The 19,608-nt window shown below is 39.1% G+C and overlaps 1 protein-coding gene and 1 long non-coding RNA gene across 3 annotated transcripts in view; one reads left to right on the top strand and one right to left on the bottom strand.

The window, feature by feature from the left end:
- PPP2R5C (protein phosphatase 2 regulatory subunit B'gamma) overlaps window positions 1-17,381 on the bottom strand; it is an 82,366-nt gene extending 64,985 nt beyond the window's left edge. Inside the window, exons 1-2 of the mRNA XM_062576700.1 lie at window positions 17,270-17,381; window positions 15,636-15,701 (exon numbers count right to left, since the gene is read on the bottom strand). Coding sequence (XP_062432684.1) covers window positions 15,636-15,701; window positions 17,270-17,296 — 93 coding nt within the window. The 5' untranslated portion in view covers window positions 17,297-17,381. The remainder of the gene's footprint in view (window positions 1-15,635; window positions 15,702-17,269) is intronic.
- A 273-nt stretch (window positions 17,382-17,654) lies between these two features.
- LOC134141171 (uncharacterized) overlaps window positions 17,655-19,608 on the top strand; it is a 51,091-nt gene continuing 49,137 nt past the window's right edge. For both annotated transcript variants that reach the window (XR_009958552.1, XR_009958551.1), the window contains exon 1: window positions 17,655-17,875. This is a non-coding gene — a long non-coding RNA (uncharacterized LOC134141171). The remainder of the gene's footprint in view (window positions 17,876-19,608) is intronic.

The raw sequence follows: 19,608 nt of genomic DNA, 5'->3' as shown, positions 1-19,608 counted from the left end.
TTTCAAGGTAACATACCAAACCTTTTTAAAAAGGTACAGTGTTCATCCCTTTAGATAGAAGAGCTAAATTCAGCTTCCTCCCAATGCCAAGTCACAAGTACTTCAGAAACCATATCTGCCGAGAATAACTGATGGGCTAAACCAGTGAACAAATCAACTTACTCAACAGCAAAACAGTCAAACTAAAGATATGTTATTATGAATTATATTCACTTCCAGCTGCTCTTCCCCTTCCTTCTGACAAACAACTCCCTCCTACTCAAATATAGCTGTAGACACATTGGACTCGAGAACTGACTGATCTATCCTTAAAATGTGTACACATTACTTTGGAAACCATCAGACTGAGACTGTGTTTCTTCAGAACATAATTAAAAAAAACAAGCACTCAGATTTTTGATCAGTTGGTTTTAAAAGCTAGACCTTTACACATTTCAACTAAGACAAACAAGACCAGTGACCTTTTGATTTTTAAAGGCATGCCTTTAACAACAATCAAAAAATAGTTTGTTATTTGATTCTCTTGAATAGACCTAAAATGAATTCAAGAGTGTGAACAGTGAAGTAGTAGAGTAGAGGAGGTGGTCTCTTGTCAGTAATGAGAGTTCAAGATAGATACTCCTGTATCCCTTCTTATGAGTCCTTGTGCATCAAGCAGAATGAGCCATTTTCCCCGTTCTTAGTATCATTGTTTTGAGCAAAGTTAGATTTTTTTCTTTTTGAATTCAAGTCTATCATCTTCAAACATGATGGTTTTTACTTCAAGCAGCTCTAACCTCCATATCACTTCCCATCAACAGGACAAATGCTAGGCATAAACCACTTCCCAAAAGATAACCCTAACTCCTTCTGCTCAGGCAAATAAATGGTTAATAATAAGAACAAGAATAAGAAGTAGAAAAGAATAGAACCAAGAACTTCATGTTGACAGTTTAGCCACTTTGGATAGCCAAAATCAGACTAAAAGCCAATTCTTTTGCCAAAAGCAATCTAAGACATGTAAGCCAGGTTAGTGACACCAGGAAAGAGGATCCACCATGCATCTCATGTCAAAAAGTCTCCCAGAAGACTCAGTTCCTCCCAGAGGCCCTGTTACTCAAGCTACCTTGACCAAACACGGGCAGCCAAAAGAACTTACCTTTCAAAGCACACTCTGTAGTAATTGAATTACACCAAAGTATCCAAAGCTTTCTGCTCCACAGTATCAAGAGGGTTCCTAATCCAAATCTAGAGTGGTTGCTCTATATTAAAGCAGCAGGCTCTGAACTGGACCGAGAAAGGTAAGGATTTGAAGATGATAATAAAATCACCAAATGCATCTGCCATTCAAGATTTAAAAAACTGGATGTCTCACGTACCAGTCAAAAACAGACCACCTCCTAGAACAGAGCAAGAGATACTCTTTCCCTTCCTCTAGCTGAGGCAAGAAAACATGGTGCTAGTCAGTAACCTACACTGTTTCTTGATGCAAAGGAGCCTAACATACACCTGCAAATTTCTTTCATGTAGAAGGAGTATCATCCCTGAATTTAAGCTTGTTATCAGCATGTAACCCAGGATGGAAGCAGCAAGCCACATACTAGCAAGAACTCTGATAAAAAGAACAGAATTCGGAGGAAAAAAAAAGATAGATGAACCTCAAGCTGTCAGTGAAATGCAAAAAAAAAAAAAAAAAAAAAAAGTCATATGCAATAGAAAGGCAAGTGTTCTGAGAGAGGCAAACCAATACCATTTCTGGTATAGTACCAGAATGCTCTTGGGACTCATTATTTTGAGCCTGAGAACAGAAGAATGTTTATATTAATGCAAAGAGATCCCTCTCTTTTTATTTTAGTACAGTAAGTAGCCTCTACAGAATTATTTTTCATTATGATAAATGGAGGTCCAATCTACAGCACTCAGAAGAGCTCGTTTCTTGCTAAGACAGGTATCATCCAGAACATTTTCAAAGCCCCTTCTGAGACTAAAACAATTATTTACAAAAATAAAACTGAAAACTGAAATATAATTCACTAAATATAAATGACCAACAGGAGAAAATGTGAAAGTGACATTTACAACTTAATTTTCAAAAATGCGTGAGGGCCAGTATGTAATTTAAATAAACTGGCTAAGAGGTTGAGGCCAAATACATAATTAAAGTGATCAGGCTGAAAGGTTGAGCTTTCCTTAATCTCTTGAGGTGAGAGTGAAAATGAAAGATCAAAGAGTCAAAATGAGTGAAGAGCAGTTAAGATCTAAACAGAGCCTTATATTCAGTTCTTCCCTACTGCACTAACGTCAAAGAAGCATGAACGTCTCTGAACCCTCCAAGAATCTCAAACTCAGCCTTGGAGCTGATAAAATATCTGCTCTCCCCTTTGTGGATCTTGGTTGACTGCTCTGAGGGAGGGCCCAGGGAGGACCATATTTGGCATGTAGCCCAGCAGCAATCAAGCATTTTGGGACTGAGGCAACAGTACTGAAATCCCCCCACACAAAACACCACCATGCCATCACAAAGCTTCAGATGTTCCAAATCCTCAATGGATGTCTTTCAGTTCTTGCAGGATCAAGCAATTTTGACATAGTAGCTTGCTAGCCTGAATCAAAACACAACTGATGGAATTGCATGGAATGCATGAATACCTAATGGAATCCCAATTCCATTCAGTAATGTTTACTGCAATTGCCTGGCAATGACAGGACATTTCATCCTAAACTCCATGCAGAACAGACATACGCCTCCTAAAAGTACCATATATTATTGTTCTTTATCAGTCACCACTGCAATCACACAATATGACCCCTTATACACACAGTCATCTTCTGGTGACAACACGTTACTTTGAAGCTACACCCTGTAGGTGAACAGTTGTGCTGCGTATGTTCAGAGTATTTAGTATTCACACTTAACTTTTCATTATAATCAATAGGGGTAAGGTAGGCTGTCCTTAATCTTTCAGGTGGGTCCCAATAATTCTTAAGGTGCCATATTCTCCTCCGTTAGGGCAGAAGAGGACTAGTTCCCTCCCTTCCTTCCTGTATTTACTACAAGCATATTCTTTAGTGCCTCCTTTATTCAGTGGGGCTCTTAGGGCTGCTCTTGGACTTCAACAGTATCAACAGTACCTGTTCTCAGACCACAGTGGAAGATAGTCTGCCATGACATTTAGCCTAAAATGAGCACCACATAACACATCTTGAAACAACTGAAGGCATATGTTACTAGTACCTTTAATTTTTTCTCTAGTCAAGTTGCTATCATAATTTAGTTACAGATAATAGCTTTGAATTAACTTATCCAACATATTTCCCTATCAAAATATTCACGCAGGCTCAGCTACACTGACTGCTTCAAGATTCCAGTTGTTTGGTAGTGTTTTAAGACATCAGCTCTTCTTTTGCTATACAAAGAACACTTTTGCTACACATGCAACTCTGAGATATGTGATAATGTCTGAATTTTCCATGATTCATAACAACACAAAAGAAGGATGACAACTACAGAATATATTTACTTTTGTTTGAAGTCACACACTCCATTCCAGAGACACTACTATGATTTTACAATAGCTGCATCAAGTCTGTTTTCTCCTCACGATTTCCTTCACCATAGTGTTCAAGAGCATGCTACCAGGATAGCAGTGTTTGTCCACTGATTCAATGCTGCATTGTTAACGTCAGCAGTTCAACATGCTTTCCAACAGGACAATGTTAGAACAAACTTTCTTTATTATGGTGTTCAAGACAAATTGCTTGGCAGAGTTACCAAGACAGCCTGCAATAATTTATGTTTCTTCTAGTTCATGCAAGTAGCACACAACTACTCGCAAGGAGTTTGTTGTGCAGCAATCAGCTATGACTTTTAAGTATTTTCAATCAACAGAGACTCAATACAACTATACACATCTGGATATAGATTCTTAATCACTTAGCTGTACAAAAAGGGGTACTGCTCCATAAACAGAAGTTAAGAAAAGCAAGAAAGTCAGCATGCTTTCTGGGTACCATTTTTGACAGTAAATAGTTCTGAGGTTCTTCTTTGAGGATTCTTGCCACAATGCCATTATTGTTCACTAGTTTCACAGCCACAAGATTGTTTGAACAGCTATTTTGTGGTGGAAACTCTAAAGATCTGGCTGACAGTGCTGAAGGCTTTTGCTGGGCTAACACAGAACATATTCAGATTTCTATTGTACTTCTCCACACCCGCAACAGAATGGCACCTGGATTGGCATACTATAATGACATTTTCAGCTGCTTTGCTAGCAAGTATGTTTTTTATTCTTTCATTAAAGAATCTTTCAGTGTCTGAAAGGCACAGGATACTACAGTGGTTATCACAGCATAATCTATTATGCTTCTATTTATTAAGATGGCAAGAGGTGCAACCTCAAGCTTTTAGGATTCATGTCACTGTAAAGATAAAGAGACTAACTTTTCAGCTAGGTGGTAATGACAAAGTTTACATATTTTGGCACATGTGTCATAACGTGACACATGACATGATAGCATGACAAAGCAAATACTGACTGACTTCGTGGTACCTGTTTAGCAACTGACTTTGCATTTATCTATAGAGATGTTACTGCTAGCTGTTTTTGATGCCTAACTATAGAGTTCCATTAATGCTTTGTTTGACAGGACTCTGAGTTCAAATTGCATCAAGTAATGATTGTAGAGTTCCCTACTAAGAATGAAATCTCTCCCTCTTTCGCAGTGAGGAGTGCACCATTGCAGGTTTTATAGTCACAGGCCATTTTAAAAGACTGATCAACTTGCTAAAGCTCTTTTCCTTTTCTTACCAACACTTACTTTTCATGACACAAAGCTTTGCTTGCATTTCCTGTTAGTTGCTTACATACACAGCTCAAGTTTCATCTTCTAAGGAATTGTTTTATCCTAGCTTTTGGCAACACGCTTGATGTGGAACACATCAAATCAATCCTGACAACAGCCAAAGATGTCTCAGCTTAGCCTGCTACATCCTTGACATTCTTGCACTCTAGTTTGACATCCTTTGTTTGACTTCAGAGCTAAACTTTGTTAGCATAAGGCTTGGTTTCCATTTACTCCTTGAAATTTTTTGTTTTAACTCGTTTACTTCATTGATGAATGATATTTGATTCTTTTTAGTCAGTGATCAAGTCTGCACTCTGAGGTTGCATGGGAACTTACTATCAGCATGATAATCAGGATAGCCAGGCCTAGACTGTCAGTGTATTTGTGCCGTTTTGTGTTTACTAAAAAACCACTACAAGTAGCAGGGTAACATTTAAAAAAAGAAAAACAAATCCTCACCCACAAAAGTCAAATTTGTTACCTTTGTTACCCACATAGCACTGCAACTACCAGTTAACTAAATGTGATTAAAAATAGATAAAAATAATGTTCAAAATATGATTTCAAAACATAGAGATGAAAGATCTGAATAATTGATGGCTTGTCTTAATGTACTTTAATCCTTGATTTTCATTTGTAATTTCTCTCTGATCAGCCTGAAGCACTATTTTATCTCCAAAAAATCCATTACATTTTTATTTTAATAATTCTGTATTACATACACATTCGTGAACACCGGAGTCCCCTTAAAATTTAAGGGACTGTTAAAAAAAACTGAGAAGATCTGTTTGAAACAAAAGAGAATTATAGCATAATATCATTTGTTGCATTACACGTTCTCAGTTTTCAGTGGAGCAACGGCTGACATCCATTTTTCAAATGGCACTTTACTACTTTTCATCAGAAAAACCTTTCCCTTCATTGTTCTGTTTCCATTCAGGAAGGATCCAGAGAATTTAAAAGCATAATTAGTAAGCAGAGGATAACAAGTATCAAAATAAATTGCAAATCAAAGACCTTGCACTTCCTCTATGGGATACAAGCAGTCATCCTTGATGAAGGACCTGAAGGACATAGCATTTTGGTTCTCTCTTCTTTTTAGGTGAAAAAGAACAAAACAAAACAAACCAAACAAAAAAAAAAACTACTTGTAGTGTTAGGTGCAAAATATTGAGTATTTCTTTCATCAATTCAATTAGTTTTATAAGTGTAGCAAAAAGGGTACATAACACACCATTAAGCTAATCTTTTCAGTACTTATATATATATATATATATATATATATTTGCTTTGGATGCAAGGGGAAGTTCCAGTTCCCAAATATAAAAAGACAATGTCAATAAAAAGTAGAAATAGCAAATAATGGAGAGACATAAAAACATGAACAAGCTATATAGTTGCTTTAAAAGTAGCACACAGTGCATCTTTCTAGCCAGCAAATAGGTGCAAACAGCACTTAAAAGGTATACTGACTTGCTACATTTAATTATTTTCCAGAGGTTGTACCAACTTTTTTTAAAAAAAACTTCTCTTCAGAAAAGAAAATTAGAATTGCAAGCCACAAACAAAAATTAGATTTCAAATTATAATTTAAGTTGGCACATCAGTTTTTAAAAAGTAAATAACGAAGCACCAAAGCCCCCAGACTTTATTTACATACAAAAGTCAATCCATCCTGATTTGATATGCAGCTAGTTTGATTTAAAGTCCAGATTTTACTAATGTTAGAAATAAAATTGCAAACACAACAGCCTTAGAAAGCTTTGAAAAATAGGTCTAATACTGTCCATTTAAAGGAAATTCTGTGATCCAGAGGATTAGTTGTTCAAAAAAATCAGAATTCCTTTTGCAATATGAAAATCTCTATTCTTCCAAATCAAGGAAGACAAATTGCCAAATCAGTTTTACCTAGTGCTCGAGACTAACTCCGGAAATTTCAGCTATTCAGCATATCAGTCCCACTGGAACATATTTCTGAACACATACCAAAGAAATAGATAGCGTACAGGCAAGGTTTGTTACATGACATATCCAATATACAAACAGAGCTTATTGTTTTGGTCTGTTGAACTTTGCGTGCTCTGGGGATATTTCATTACAGGCTATCAGCCATTCCTGTTCTATAGGGCTGCACACCTCAGGGGGAGGGGAGGGGAAGCCTCAGAGCCAAAAACTCCATAAATAGCTGTGGTTTAAACAATCCGCAGAATCAAACAAGTAGCATGGTAGGGAACGCTACCAAAACCCTTAAAACATTGTTTTATGTTGTAGAAACATCAATACATAAATTAAGTCCAAAAGAAAAATCCTACCCTATGCTGTTATGCTTAATCAATGTCAAAACACAAGTAAGCAATGAGTAGGATACAATTTATTAATTCACAGGCACAGGCTATTCACATATCAGAGGAAGAGAAAGATCAATCCATAGTTAGCAAATAAAGCAGAGTCTACGTACCACCAAGCAATTTGGGCTCTCAACCTTGAGGAGCTTCCTGGTCAGGCGTCCCAGAACCAGGGAGGTGGTAACTTGTATCTGTCTCTCCTAGAGTAAGTCTCCTTCCCTTACCTATAGATACACCTGACAGTGATGACCACAAGTCATAAGACAAAGCTTTGTTCAGCCGGTGGAACTAAGATGCGGTTCAGACAAAGCAAAGATGTGGTTCCAGGTGGTCAGTTCTTGGCAGATTGTCCTGCTCACAGGACAATGCAGCTGTCCAAGTCCTGCTCACAGGACAGCACAGCTGTCCAAGCTCTATTAATAAAGCAAGTTGTATCAGCCCTCAGGTATCTGCTCACATTAATAACTTATATAACAGTGGCTGGAGGGCAGCCTGTGGAAGTAGGTGTACCTTTGGTGCAACAGTGGGGTTCAGTGTAGCCTCCCCTACATACGCTAAACATAATTCTTTGAGGTAAAGTAAGATTTTGCTGTGTTTGTAGAAACAGTTTTACAAATATCTTGAGCTCTGTGCAGCTAAAAATAAATGCTGTGCCACTGAGTGGCAGAAACTGCCATTTGACAACAATAATGGGAGACAGAGCTCAAATGCTAACTGCTTTATGCAAGTTACAATAAATACATATATTGAATCATATAAGAGTACACACTGTCATACCAAACAATTAAAACAGAATAGTCTCAGCTGATTAAAAAAATGCTCTAGGCAAGAAGGTATTTCCATAAATTATTTAGGAACAGTCCTAGTGCACAGCAACAACTGGGGGGCAGGGAGGGGGGAAGGGGTCATGGAAGGTATTCCTCCCTCCCGTACCTCATGCTCCTCTACTGTAGTCATTAACATGCTGCTTAATAAAAACTTATCTACCTGTGCTAAGATGCTCAAACTTAACTTTAAAAATTCTGAAATAAAAGTCTATTCAAGAACTAGATACTGTAAATACATTAGTCTCTATGCACCCTCTGCAAGATAAGACCAGATACATTTGTTTGCCAGGATTACTAATAACTGGTTTAACACCTTAAGTGGCTTTGAAATGAAAATCCCAAACAGGGACACATGAGATCAATAAGAAATAGCATACAGAAAATATAGACTCAAAGGAAGCAGTCATTAAATTTTCTAAATAACTTTCGATGCTATTAGTCATGAAGTACTTGTTAAAATAAAAGTGTGAGATTTAGTTCCTGTGGTCCATCGCTAGTTTTCATTTTATCATTAGGATATGTTTTCTCATGATCTCTGCTCAGAAATCCACATAAATCAGCAGTGACATACACTGTCAGTGCCACTTCTATTCTGTCAGAGCCACAGCAGGGTAGATGTTTTGTTTTTTAAGAAAAGGCGATCATGTATGCACATGTAACCAGGAATAAACAACAAAAAAAGTAATGAAGTTATGAGAATATTTATAGTCTTTCCCCACTGTATCCTGGGCTGGTAACAGAAAGGTGATCACAAAAACTCAATAGGCACTTCATAAAATTCTTTGAGAGGTGAATCTTACTTTGTCTAGAGTATTTTAAAGACGTTCAATTAAAGAGAGGTTTCTGTAATTTCACTACCATTCCTGAAAAATATCAGCACCGTATTAGATAGCTTAGAAACTTAGTATATAAAGAAAAAAGCCTTCATGCAATTGAAATAAACGCTGAAAACAAAGCTTGACAAAATTGCTGTACTGGAAGCTATCACTTGTGTTTAATAAAACTACTGAAAGGCAAAGGCTGCTATTTAATTTTTAAAAATTTAAAATTGATTTCAACAGTGATTATAGTCTGACATTGGCACCATATGCTGTCAATAAATCAAGCAATTTCTTGCATGGAGAAAAAACTGGCCAACACAATTTATATTTTATTACATTTCGATTTGCTTGTATTTAGAAAGTCCTTAAACTAGAAAGAGGGCAGCAGGGCAGCACATGGAAACAAGAAATGACTATATACATAGTAGTCACAGCACATTAGTCTTCCACTTGCTGTTCTGTGCGACAGAAGAACTTTAAGAAAGGGCTGTGATTTCTGTTCTTCTTTATGAAGGTCACCAAACCAATATCTCCTTGAAGGGAATGGTACTCTTTCCCTATTACAGACTGTCCAACATCTAGACTCAAACTGAATAAAGCCTTCAGTTTAGAAGTTTTGTGTCTTCCAAACCAGTCCAGCTAGATCTAGAAGATGCTATCACTCCCAATCACCTATTACTGCCTTCTGCAGTAATAGGCTAACAACAACTCCCAACTCTTCCATCTCCTAGATGAAGCAAAACAGTGAATTGTCCAAGTGCTTCTATACCCTTTCAATGCAATCAGTTAAGTTTCAACTTAAAAGCAAAATAGTAAGCAAGAATAGGAACAATTTAGTGATTTACCTGCAGGTTCAGTATATTCCAACTCAGAGACGGTAAGCTTTGGAGCCCTTCTAGCTGTTTTTGATTATGCATCTGTGCCCTATACCACAGCCAACCAACTCACGTTTCATGTAACAGTAGGTATCATGGGTGAGAAGTACAAGACGTTTTTGAACACGTGCATTCAAACAAGCAATACAGACAGAAATAAGGGCCTGAGTTAAAATTTTAACTTTCTTCCCCTGTAGTGGTAAATTAAACCTTTGTTAAAGTACTGTAAGAAACACTTGATTTTCTTCAAATGTAGTTGTTTTTAAGAGAGAAAAAGAGTAACATTTCTGTACAATCATTAACTAGTACCAAGCCCCCTTTTCCTAAAGAAATCCACAGAGAAGTTAATGAGAGGCCAGCATGCGAGGTCTGCAACAATCTGGGTTCAGACAGACACAGAATTAAAACTAGTTTAATCATGAAAAAAAGGAAAGGGAAGACCTCATTTCTATGGACTCTGGTGCACCTGACCATGAATTATTGCTGTCTTAATTCAAGAAAGAGATATACTCACCCCTATGACAAAACCAGGCTCCACAATAAAGCTTATTTGTGTATAAAATAACTTCTGCAAGAGCAAGTTAGACACTAGAGAGTACATCCACAAATTACTATGGGTTCACATAACTACACCCAGTCCCAGGCATTTTCCTTGGAGATTTATGTTCTGAGAATAGGTTTTGGGCATTGGGAAATAACCAGAGTATTTTACCAGAATCAGACACTACTCCCACACAGAGGAAAGTAATACACAACAGATTTAGTCACGTATGTTTCTTTGTTCACAACTCAAAGGCACTAATATCCTGGACTAGTTACTGAAGTAAGAGGTTATACTTTAAGGAACATATTCAACTATCCTGGCAACTACTTAGTTGCCAGATAGTTACAAGATACATTTAGGCTAAAGTTAGATCTGGGCTGCACAGAAAAGTATATATTTCTACCTTTCCATTATAGAAGAGTACTTCAAATTTCATATCTTCTAGGAAAGATCTGCCTCTTTTTAAAAAAATACTTTCAACTTTTTTTCTGGCTTAGTTATCAAAGGTTAAATGAACTTCTAGCTCTCAGCAGAAGAATGTGTTAGATATTCACAACTTTCCTCTTCATCTTCCCCTTTCCCAACAAATTCCACACCCTGATTAGTTCCTTCAAGCATTTCAGATCAGTCAGTACTAAATTTGGGGTATTTTTTTTCCCCATTTACTTAACTAAAAATGATTTGTCCCTCTCAGCTGGCTTTGCCATCCCTCCAAGGTAAATCTGACCAACTTGATATCTACAGTTGATATTTATATACATAAACACGTACTTACAGAAACACAGACACTTGTAATCTCGATTCTTTGCAATATCTGTATTTGCACAGTGAGATCTTGCATCAAAGACTGAGGCTTCCAGGTGACATAAAGACTGCTCTGTCAGCTACGACTGAATTTTTCCTTATTTTAGCAGTCACTCTAATGCTAGGCACTCAGCATTAGAGGTATAGGGAATATCATTTTTATTTAGGCAGTATAGAAGGCAGAGAAGGAACAGATATAGGCAGAGAAGAAACATGTAGTTTAAATGGAATGAAAAATAGAGAGTAGCAGCAGATGGGCCAAAGGTTGAAGGGTCATATCGTAATATGTACATTGCTTTTGTGTACAGCATCACAAAAATTATTTCAAATTTCAACATTTATGCTGTCTAGATACTCTCTGGAACTATTAGCAAATTACGTTTCTCTCTTTCCCTAAACTGGTAGGCTCAAAGTAAGTCATTTTTATGACAGCATTAGCTCAAGTAGGAAAAAGATTTGAATTTTTTCAGGATTTAAGTTTCAGATTTATAAAAGATATAGCTCTTTGAAAATAAAGTTGAGGTTGCAAAGTCAAGAACTGAAGAGTTCAGTACCAGAGACTTCTCATGATACAGTTACGTAGGATCAAGTATTGCTTCCTGGCTCATTCAGTGCACAGAACGACTGCAGCCAGGGTGCGAGTCAAGACTGTACTACAAATAAGATTGTTGCGTACAGAGCCCTCATCCCTTTCACTCACACAGAATACACCCTAGAACAGGAAGGCAGAAATACAGAAGACAGAAATACAGGTCTTATGAATAAGGTAAGTGAATGTCAAATGAGTGGATTTGTTTCTATTCACACCTCTGCCAAGACTTCAGTCAAACTCCAAGCTTTCACTAGCAGCAGTTAAGAACAACACATAGGGCTACATGTGAAAGTAAAGATTAAAAATATTAACTGGCACCATCTGCAGTGCACATCATGGAGGGCAAGAGATACAGAAACACATCATGTGAGCACATTAACTTAAAATCTCTTATTCACACACACACAGAAACAAAATGTGTTCATGACACACTTGGGGAAAAAAAAGAAGTTACCATTGCTTTTAAATGCCCGATTCTGTAGCCTTAGTTCTAAGAATTTGTCCGGGCATTTTACAATAGCAGTTCTTCAGATACAGATTTGTTTAAAATAGAAATTAATCAGTTCAAGAAGATGACACTCAGCACCCATATACATAGCTGTCTGAAATGCAAAATATACACATAAACTTCTAACAAAACCTCCCAAAACCTAGAGAATACACATTTCTTAAAGCATTTTTATCCTTGTTCACACACAGAAATTTGAGATACTGATTTCATTTAAATTCCTTAATCAGATTAGCTCATTTCTTAAGTGTTCAAATATTGAACAATTTGAAATTGGATTTAGAAAAACAAACTGCATTACAATACAGATTCACAACATACCAGAACTGCACACTATGCATGACATGGCAGCAACTCCACCATAAAAAGGATAACAGAACGTGAAAATAAGGAAGGAAAAAAGTCAAAGGAATGGAAGCTCTCCCACTTAGGGGAGATTAAATAAGGCAGGGAGGGGGTAGAAATCTACAGATGACAGTATAAGAAGTCAACAAAATGATTAATAATTTGAAAACGATTTTACACAATGCCTCACACAAGTAAGCTTTTAAGCTACATAATAGCATAGACTAAAAAAATTGTACAAGAATGAAAGACTATGCATCTGCTGTTTCTGAAACTGTTCTTCAGCATCTGTTACTGATGCACATGGAGAGGAAATTCTAAGTTATGTGGACCAGTGGTCTATCTATCTTATCTAATCTTTCTGTATTACTTGTAGTAACCAAAACATGAGTAATGTGAGAAGAATCATCTACTTTTCCACTCTCATATTTTCTCACCAAAACATCTGCTTGGAGCAATGCTAGACACAGAAAACTGGGCAAGATGGACCTCTCATTTTCAAACATGACTACAACTCAGTTCCTTGGGATTTGAATAGATGATCTGCTGACTTAAATGCCTTTGCATGTGCTGTAGCTACTCTTAATACTTTTGTACACACTTATAGGCATCTGTTATTTAAAAACTGACAAAAACATCAGCTTAAGTCATTTTCAGTCTCTTTCAGCATGGGCATCATTACCTGGCATGCCAGAAATCTGACTTTCAGTCATGTTCATACTGTCTTTGTAGCTTTATGAAGTAGCTTCACTCAACCTAAATCTCATTTCCTGACTGCAAGAAATGAAAAACATTTGTTCATTGTCATAAATAACTAAAACCTGTTGCATTTTTTCATCTACACAAGTCCAATGCATCATGAATTTAGTTAAGTGCTATACAAGTGTCTATAAATAAAGTATTTGTGGGACGCTGCTGCTTGTGTTGTCTCTGTTCTTTGAACAGCAGACAGTTTCTAGTCCTTGCAATCTGCCATTTTTCATACACACTAAATTCATTTTGAGAAAAAAGAGAATACAAACCAGTATATTTCCAAACCTATTTGTAGTCTAGGGCTTTTTAAAAAGCCATACTATAAATACTAAAACATAGGTAGAAGGGAACATTAAGAGAACCTTCTCTTTTAAAAGAAAGAGACGCACACAAACACCCCCCACTTTTAAGATAATCTTAAACATATTCTGGCATATATTAGGAATATATTTCTGTATTTGTTAGTCTTCATTGTTGACAAACAGCTTGCTTTCTGCATGTACAAACACCAACGAACACACATCTTGGTTACAGCCATCCACATTGGAATGCAAAGTCTATACTACTATTTGTATGCAATTATTCTATTAATTAAGTCAATGAGTCAGGCACTGAGGTTTTTAAAATTGTCTAGAGGCTAAATAATGCCCACTGGGAACTGCAAGCATACTATATGTGCCATTCACATTCTCGTCAATGCCCCAGTCCTTTTCCCATTTTGCTCCTACTCATAAATGACAAAGTATCATTGATAATCTAAGAAACTATACTTTGCCTTCAGAATTCTAACCAAAAGGACAACTAGAAGAGAGAAAAAAAAATGCAGGAAGAGTGTGCAATGTGTCGTCCTATTGAGACTAACCTCTTACACATTTTAGGTAAATTTTAGGTACAAAAAAAAAAGCATGAAAATAAAGGTAGATCTGCAAATATGGAAATAAATTCTGAAGAAAACTAAACATACATTATCAGCTAACATGTAAAACTCTCCACAAATGATGATAGTGTGCAAAGTTCTCATAGTTAAAGTACCAAAAAGACAGAAGAAATCAGTTTTGGCTTCACTAACCTGTAACTCACCAGCATAAGTAAATCAACAAAAGCCCAGCTAAGATACCGATAAGGACAAGCCTTATAATTGCATAGGAACTGAAATTCCAGTCAAGAAGTAATACTGTTTTTAACATCATAGCAATATACTGCAAAGACAAAATACATCACAATTAAGCTTATCTAGTTATACTGCTTATTATGAACTTCTCTGTTTTGCTGAAGTTTTGATTTCACTCTAAGGGCTTTTCCAGTAGCTAGAGTATTAGTTCCCTCCACCAAAATTCAACCATCATTTTACCTGAATTTTCCAAGATGCTAAAGTTCACAAGATGTAATAATTTCATAAACAGGCAGTAATATATATCTTCTGCATAGAAATAAATAAAAATTGTGAAGGGCATCAGAAAAAAATTCAAAGGCCACAGAGCAAATGTAAAATTCCTATATTAAAGAATTTTTGTAGGAAATATAATTGTTTGGGAGAGGGGAAAGTGGTATATTTGGATGAGAGTACTGTTTTCAAATGTATTTTTAAATACAAAGACATGGTATAAAAGCTGAATTACACAAACTTTTCAGCACTGCATTTTATATACAGGTTGGTATTAACACTTTAGAGGAAATTTCAGAATCCCCTTGAACACTGCAGATTTCCAAATGAAGTAAATCCTGAGTTTCCGGATAACATGGGAAAGGGAGTAAGCAACAATTTAATTGACCGCTTTGAAGTTACTTCAAAGTTTGAAGTTTCTTACCTTGCTAGTGAGCAAAGCAGAAAGCAACACAGAAGTTTGAGAAAAGCAGCAACAGAATAATTAGTCAAAAATTGAACACTCCAGTATATAGCTATAAAAAGGAACCACACAACAGAAAAAAGTCAGCAGCCTTTGATTAAGCCTAAGGTCTCCTGACAATGTGGATCAGGGTACTGACATTTAACTGACATGCTAACATCAAGATTTTGAGAAGAGAGCTCTGTGAATTATGGAGAATGATTAAAAAAAATGGTGATAAGCAACTAAAAGACAAGCCCAAAACCTCATGGTGAGACTAGAAAAATCAGATAAGAAACACTTCATAACCAAACAGAAAACAAATATCTAAGAAATATTTTCCTTGTTTGCTTTGGTCTAAATTACTCTAAATAAAATTAATCTTCCTCAAAAGCATCTTCTCCAAAGTCTTAAAACACTTTTTGTCAAATACTTCATCAGAATTTCTATAACCATGTTCCTCACAGTCATCATTCATGTCAAAATTATAACAGTCTAGACAAACTCAACATGCTCTTCAAAAGTCACCACACATTTGCCTGGATAAAGTATACATTTTAGTAATATTTACCTCATGTTCTTGGTTATCTTGCCCATCTTTGCCACTTTTTCCGCTCTTGCCTGATTTTGCAGGTTCCTAAAAAATAAGGTTTGCAGTCTCAGTTACTTTGTAAAGAAGACTTAGACTTTCACATCAAGAAATCAGTTGGATACTTGCTAAGAATATTAAAAATGATGAGAGGAAAATTATATTGTTTCACTGAAAAACATTAATATTGAAAAAGCAGTCTCTACAAAGTGACTTTAAACATTTTTCACCTTCAAGAAGATTTTGGCATTTTTTTTTATTTATTTCCAAGAATCTACCTGTAAAGTGTATAAAGAAAGGCTTTTATATAGGTAAACAAGTAGAGGCAAAGCAAGCAAGTGATTTCAACCATGCCTAAGAACTGAGCCTTGCTGTCTTTAGTTTTTAGCCTCAGGAGCAGTTATATTTAGTTAGCTTTGAAACAAGCATTAGCGCAGTACACATTTTACACTTCATTATCTTGCCTGTTCTAGGTGTTTCCTCTGAGCAACTATAATGGGGCTAAAAACTCTAGTACATGAAGTAGGTCTACATGTCAAATTCTCTCTTCCAGCACTATATCTAAATTATATCCTTCATCCATGCCATATTTTTGAAATATTTCTGTTATTCTCAGGAAAGCAAAAAAAAAAAAAAAAAAAAAAAGTGTTGAGGTTCTTAATATCAAAAGACACAAGGATATCGGGGAAAAGTAAGAAGAAAACACAACACCTAATCGAACACACAATTTTAAAATGACGTTGAAAAGTCAGAAGACAGACAGAAGTCAACTGAACGGAGGAAGGTCTGGCAGGATAGCAGCAGGACCAGGCAGACTACATACTTCACTGCTTTTGATGTTCGCTCATTCCCATGACAGCTAATTGCCTATCACATAAAATAAAGTGCAATCCGGATGACTTTATATTGGATTTCGAACTTTTCTGCTGACGTTACTTGCGCGAGACCCTTTCGCGGCTGCCAGACAAGTCGCCCCGCGGGACGCATAGGGAAACTGAGGCAAAGCGACGCCCAAACAACAGCCACCTTCCCGCGGCAGGAGGAGCGGATGGAAAGATTTCGAGCGCTGATTAACGCCCGTTGAGCGCTTACGCTGACTCCCCAAGCGCAACTTCAGCTACAGCCAAAGCCCCGCGGCAGGGAAACTTCCCGGGACGAGGGCTGGAGGAGAGGCGGCTCTGCCCGGATACGCCCCCTCCCCCGCCACCAGCGGCTCGCGCTGGCCCCAAATTAAGAGACACCCCCTCCCGCTCGCCCTTCCTCCCGCACCGTGCTCAGCTACCTGCCCCGCACAGCAGCCTCCCCCCCGACCTCCCGCATCGCCGCGGCCTCGCCCGCGGGGGCCCCGCACCCTGCTCCGGCCCAGACCCCCCCCCCCCCGCCGCTACAGGCCCCGGCGCCCCCTCAGCTTCCGCCTGGGGGGAGCGGCGGGGCGGGGCGGGGCGGAGCGGAGCGGAGCGGAGCGGAGCGGCGCTACCCTTCCCCCCCCCCCCGGCACGGAGCGCCCCGGGCCCCTCCCCGCCGGGCCTGCGCCCTGCCGCCTCCCGGCCCGGCCCGGCCCGGCCCGGCCCGGCCTCCCCCCCCGCCGCCGCCGCCGCCGCCGCCGGCCGACTCACTTTCTCCTTCTTGTTTTTATTCGGCATGGCCGCTCGGTTACGCGCCGCGGCCGCAGAGGCGCAGCCTCCCGCGGCCCCGCTCCGCGCTGCGCCCGCCCCGCGCTAGCGCTGCCGCTTCCCCCCCCCCTCCCCGCCTCCGCCTCGGCGACGGCCGCGGCTCCGGCCTCGGCCTCCCCCCACCCCCTTCCTCCTACCCCACCCCCCGCCCGGCGGAGCCGGGGCGCCGCCTCCCCATTGGCTGTCCCTGTCACGTGAGCCGCGGCTCCCGTGGCGTCAGCCGGTGGGCGGGTCTCTTCGCTGCTTCCCGCCCCTCCCCCCGCCTGTTAGGGGCTCCGGAGCGGGGCGGAGGCGGCCAGGCCCCGGCCACGCCCCGGGGGCAGAGCGGCTTCTCCGGCTCCCGCCGCCTCTCTGAGGCGGGGCGCGGCGGCGGTGGGCGCCCCGCGGGTCGCCCCGCAACGGGAGCCCCTCGCTGCCTGACGGCGGGTGTTTAAGGAAGAGAGAGTTAATGCAGGGCACGTGGGGAGCGTGCTGCCCCTGTCACACAGCCCAGGCCGGCCACCGTCAGTTTGAGGACTGCAGTGTGTGCTTGCTATGGATGAGGAAAAGGTGAGCTTTACGTAGTCGCAGCCTGATTTTGTAATAGTTTCTTTATCCCTTAGTGGTTTTTTTTCCCCCTAATGCTTAGGTGCATATAATTTTTTTTTTCAATTTTGCTCACCTTTGCCCAGAGATTAGTTTTAAAATAAGCCACTCTTTTAATCTCTCAAAGTTGGAGTGCAAAAATCAGGACTGTCATATTACTCAAAAGAAGAAAAGTAACAAATCACAAAAACTTTAAAATTCACAAAAATTTCAAAATTGCACTTATCATGTAGCCTGACCAAGCTCCAGATACCATTAGAGTGAGTGAAAAGCATAGAGAATTGCAACCCAAGACATAAAACATCTAACATGCAAATTAAATATGCTTATTAAGCTCTGATTGTGCTGTGCTACTAACAGATAAAGAAATTACAGAGTGCCTAATAAATACCAGCATAAAAAAGACTGACCTCCTAGCTTTTCCAACCTGTGAGTATAAAAGCCAGCACTAGCGAGCAGCTGAGTTCTCACTTTTTTAGGAACTTGGATTTCTAATAATCATTCATGTCTGATGTGATGGTATCTAGCATTAGCGTGTATCTGTCATATGGGACTTGCAGCACTTTGCTTTTTTTGCTGTGATCTGCAAAGAAATCTTCTGACTATGGGGAGTTGCTTCTTCTTGCTTCAGTCGCCTCCCTGCTTCTGATGTGCTAGAAAACAAGCGATGTCTGCCTCTTATCCTGTCCTTAATCTTCTCTGGTTAGAGGATTTAGAATTGAGGTGCCACTGTCACCGTTGTGCTTCTGTTAAGCATTGGTCATGAATGAATTTCTACTAATAAATAAGATTTCTAACCAACCCGGAAAGAGCAACGTGGATTTGGAACATACTCGGAAACAGTAGGGAAAAGCAATCCAACCCTCTTTTATGTTGGAGTTTGATCAGTACATGAAAAGATTCATATAGCTGAGGATAAGCTCCAGAACTTCCAGTTCTTTATTAGGTTACAGTTTCACACAAATTTCAACTGTTCTTAATTCCAAGCTGTTTTGTTCCCATCTCCCTCCTGTGCACTGTTGCTAGTGCTGTGCTTAAACCAGTTCACGGAGTTGATCTGGTGGAAAACTATTCCCCCCACAAAGTGATGTGTTTTTTGCCTCGAACTGGCACACCGCCTGCTTCTGTAAACACTAGTGATGACCGAAGGAAGGGGGTGGAAATGTGTGGCGGGGGAGGGATGTGACCTAAGCAGCCTAGATTTAGATCAGTTTAAGCTGCTTAATGACTTTCTCATTGGCTCTTGGCCTCCTTTGTATTTCATAGTGTTCGTAGTTTTTACAAATAATGGAAAAACTGTGTTAGTTACACACACAGTGTGTTAGTACATTGTTACTCATGTACTCCTGAATAGCAGCAGCAAAAATTGTCCATCTTTATTTTGCTGGTAGTTGGGAAAACGTTGAATCAATACATCAGACTGAATACAGGTTCAAAAGATGGCATTGACTTAGTTAACATTTGGGAGGTTTTCTTTGTGACCACAGATGTAGAAACTCTTGTGAAAACTTGACTCCCCCTCACCTCACTTGCTATGGAAAGACTCTCATTCACCAGTAACAGAAAGCAATTGTATTTTTCAAGGCCTACTGTATTATATCAAATAATCAGTGGGTGGAGGTAGTTTGCAAGAAAAATAGTTCCATTTGTATACTCTAATGGCTTCATAATCTATCAGAATAAGAGAAGTGACTTAT

The sequence above is a fragment of the Rhea pennata genome, chromosome 5 (assembly GCF_028389875.1).
Source record: "Rhea pennata isolate bPtePen1 chromosome 5, bPtePen1.pri, whole genome shotgun sequence".
In the NCBI taxonomy this organism is placed as follows: domain Eukaryota; kingdom Metazoa; phylum Chordata; class Aves; order Rheiformes; family Rheidae; genus Rhea; species Rhea pennata.
Note: the sequence above shows the minus strand (reverse complement) of the source record. Positions and strands in the feature narration are given on the sequence as shown.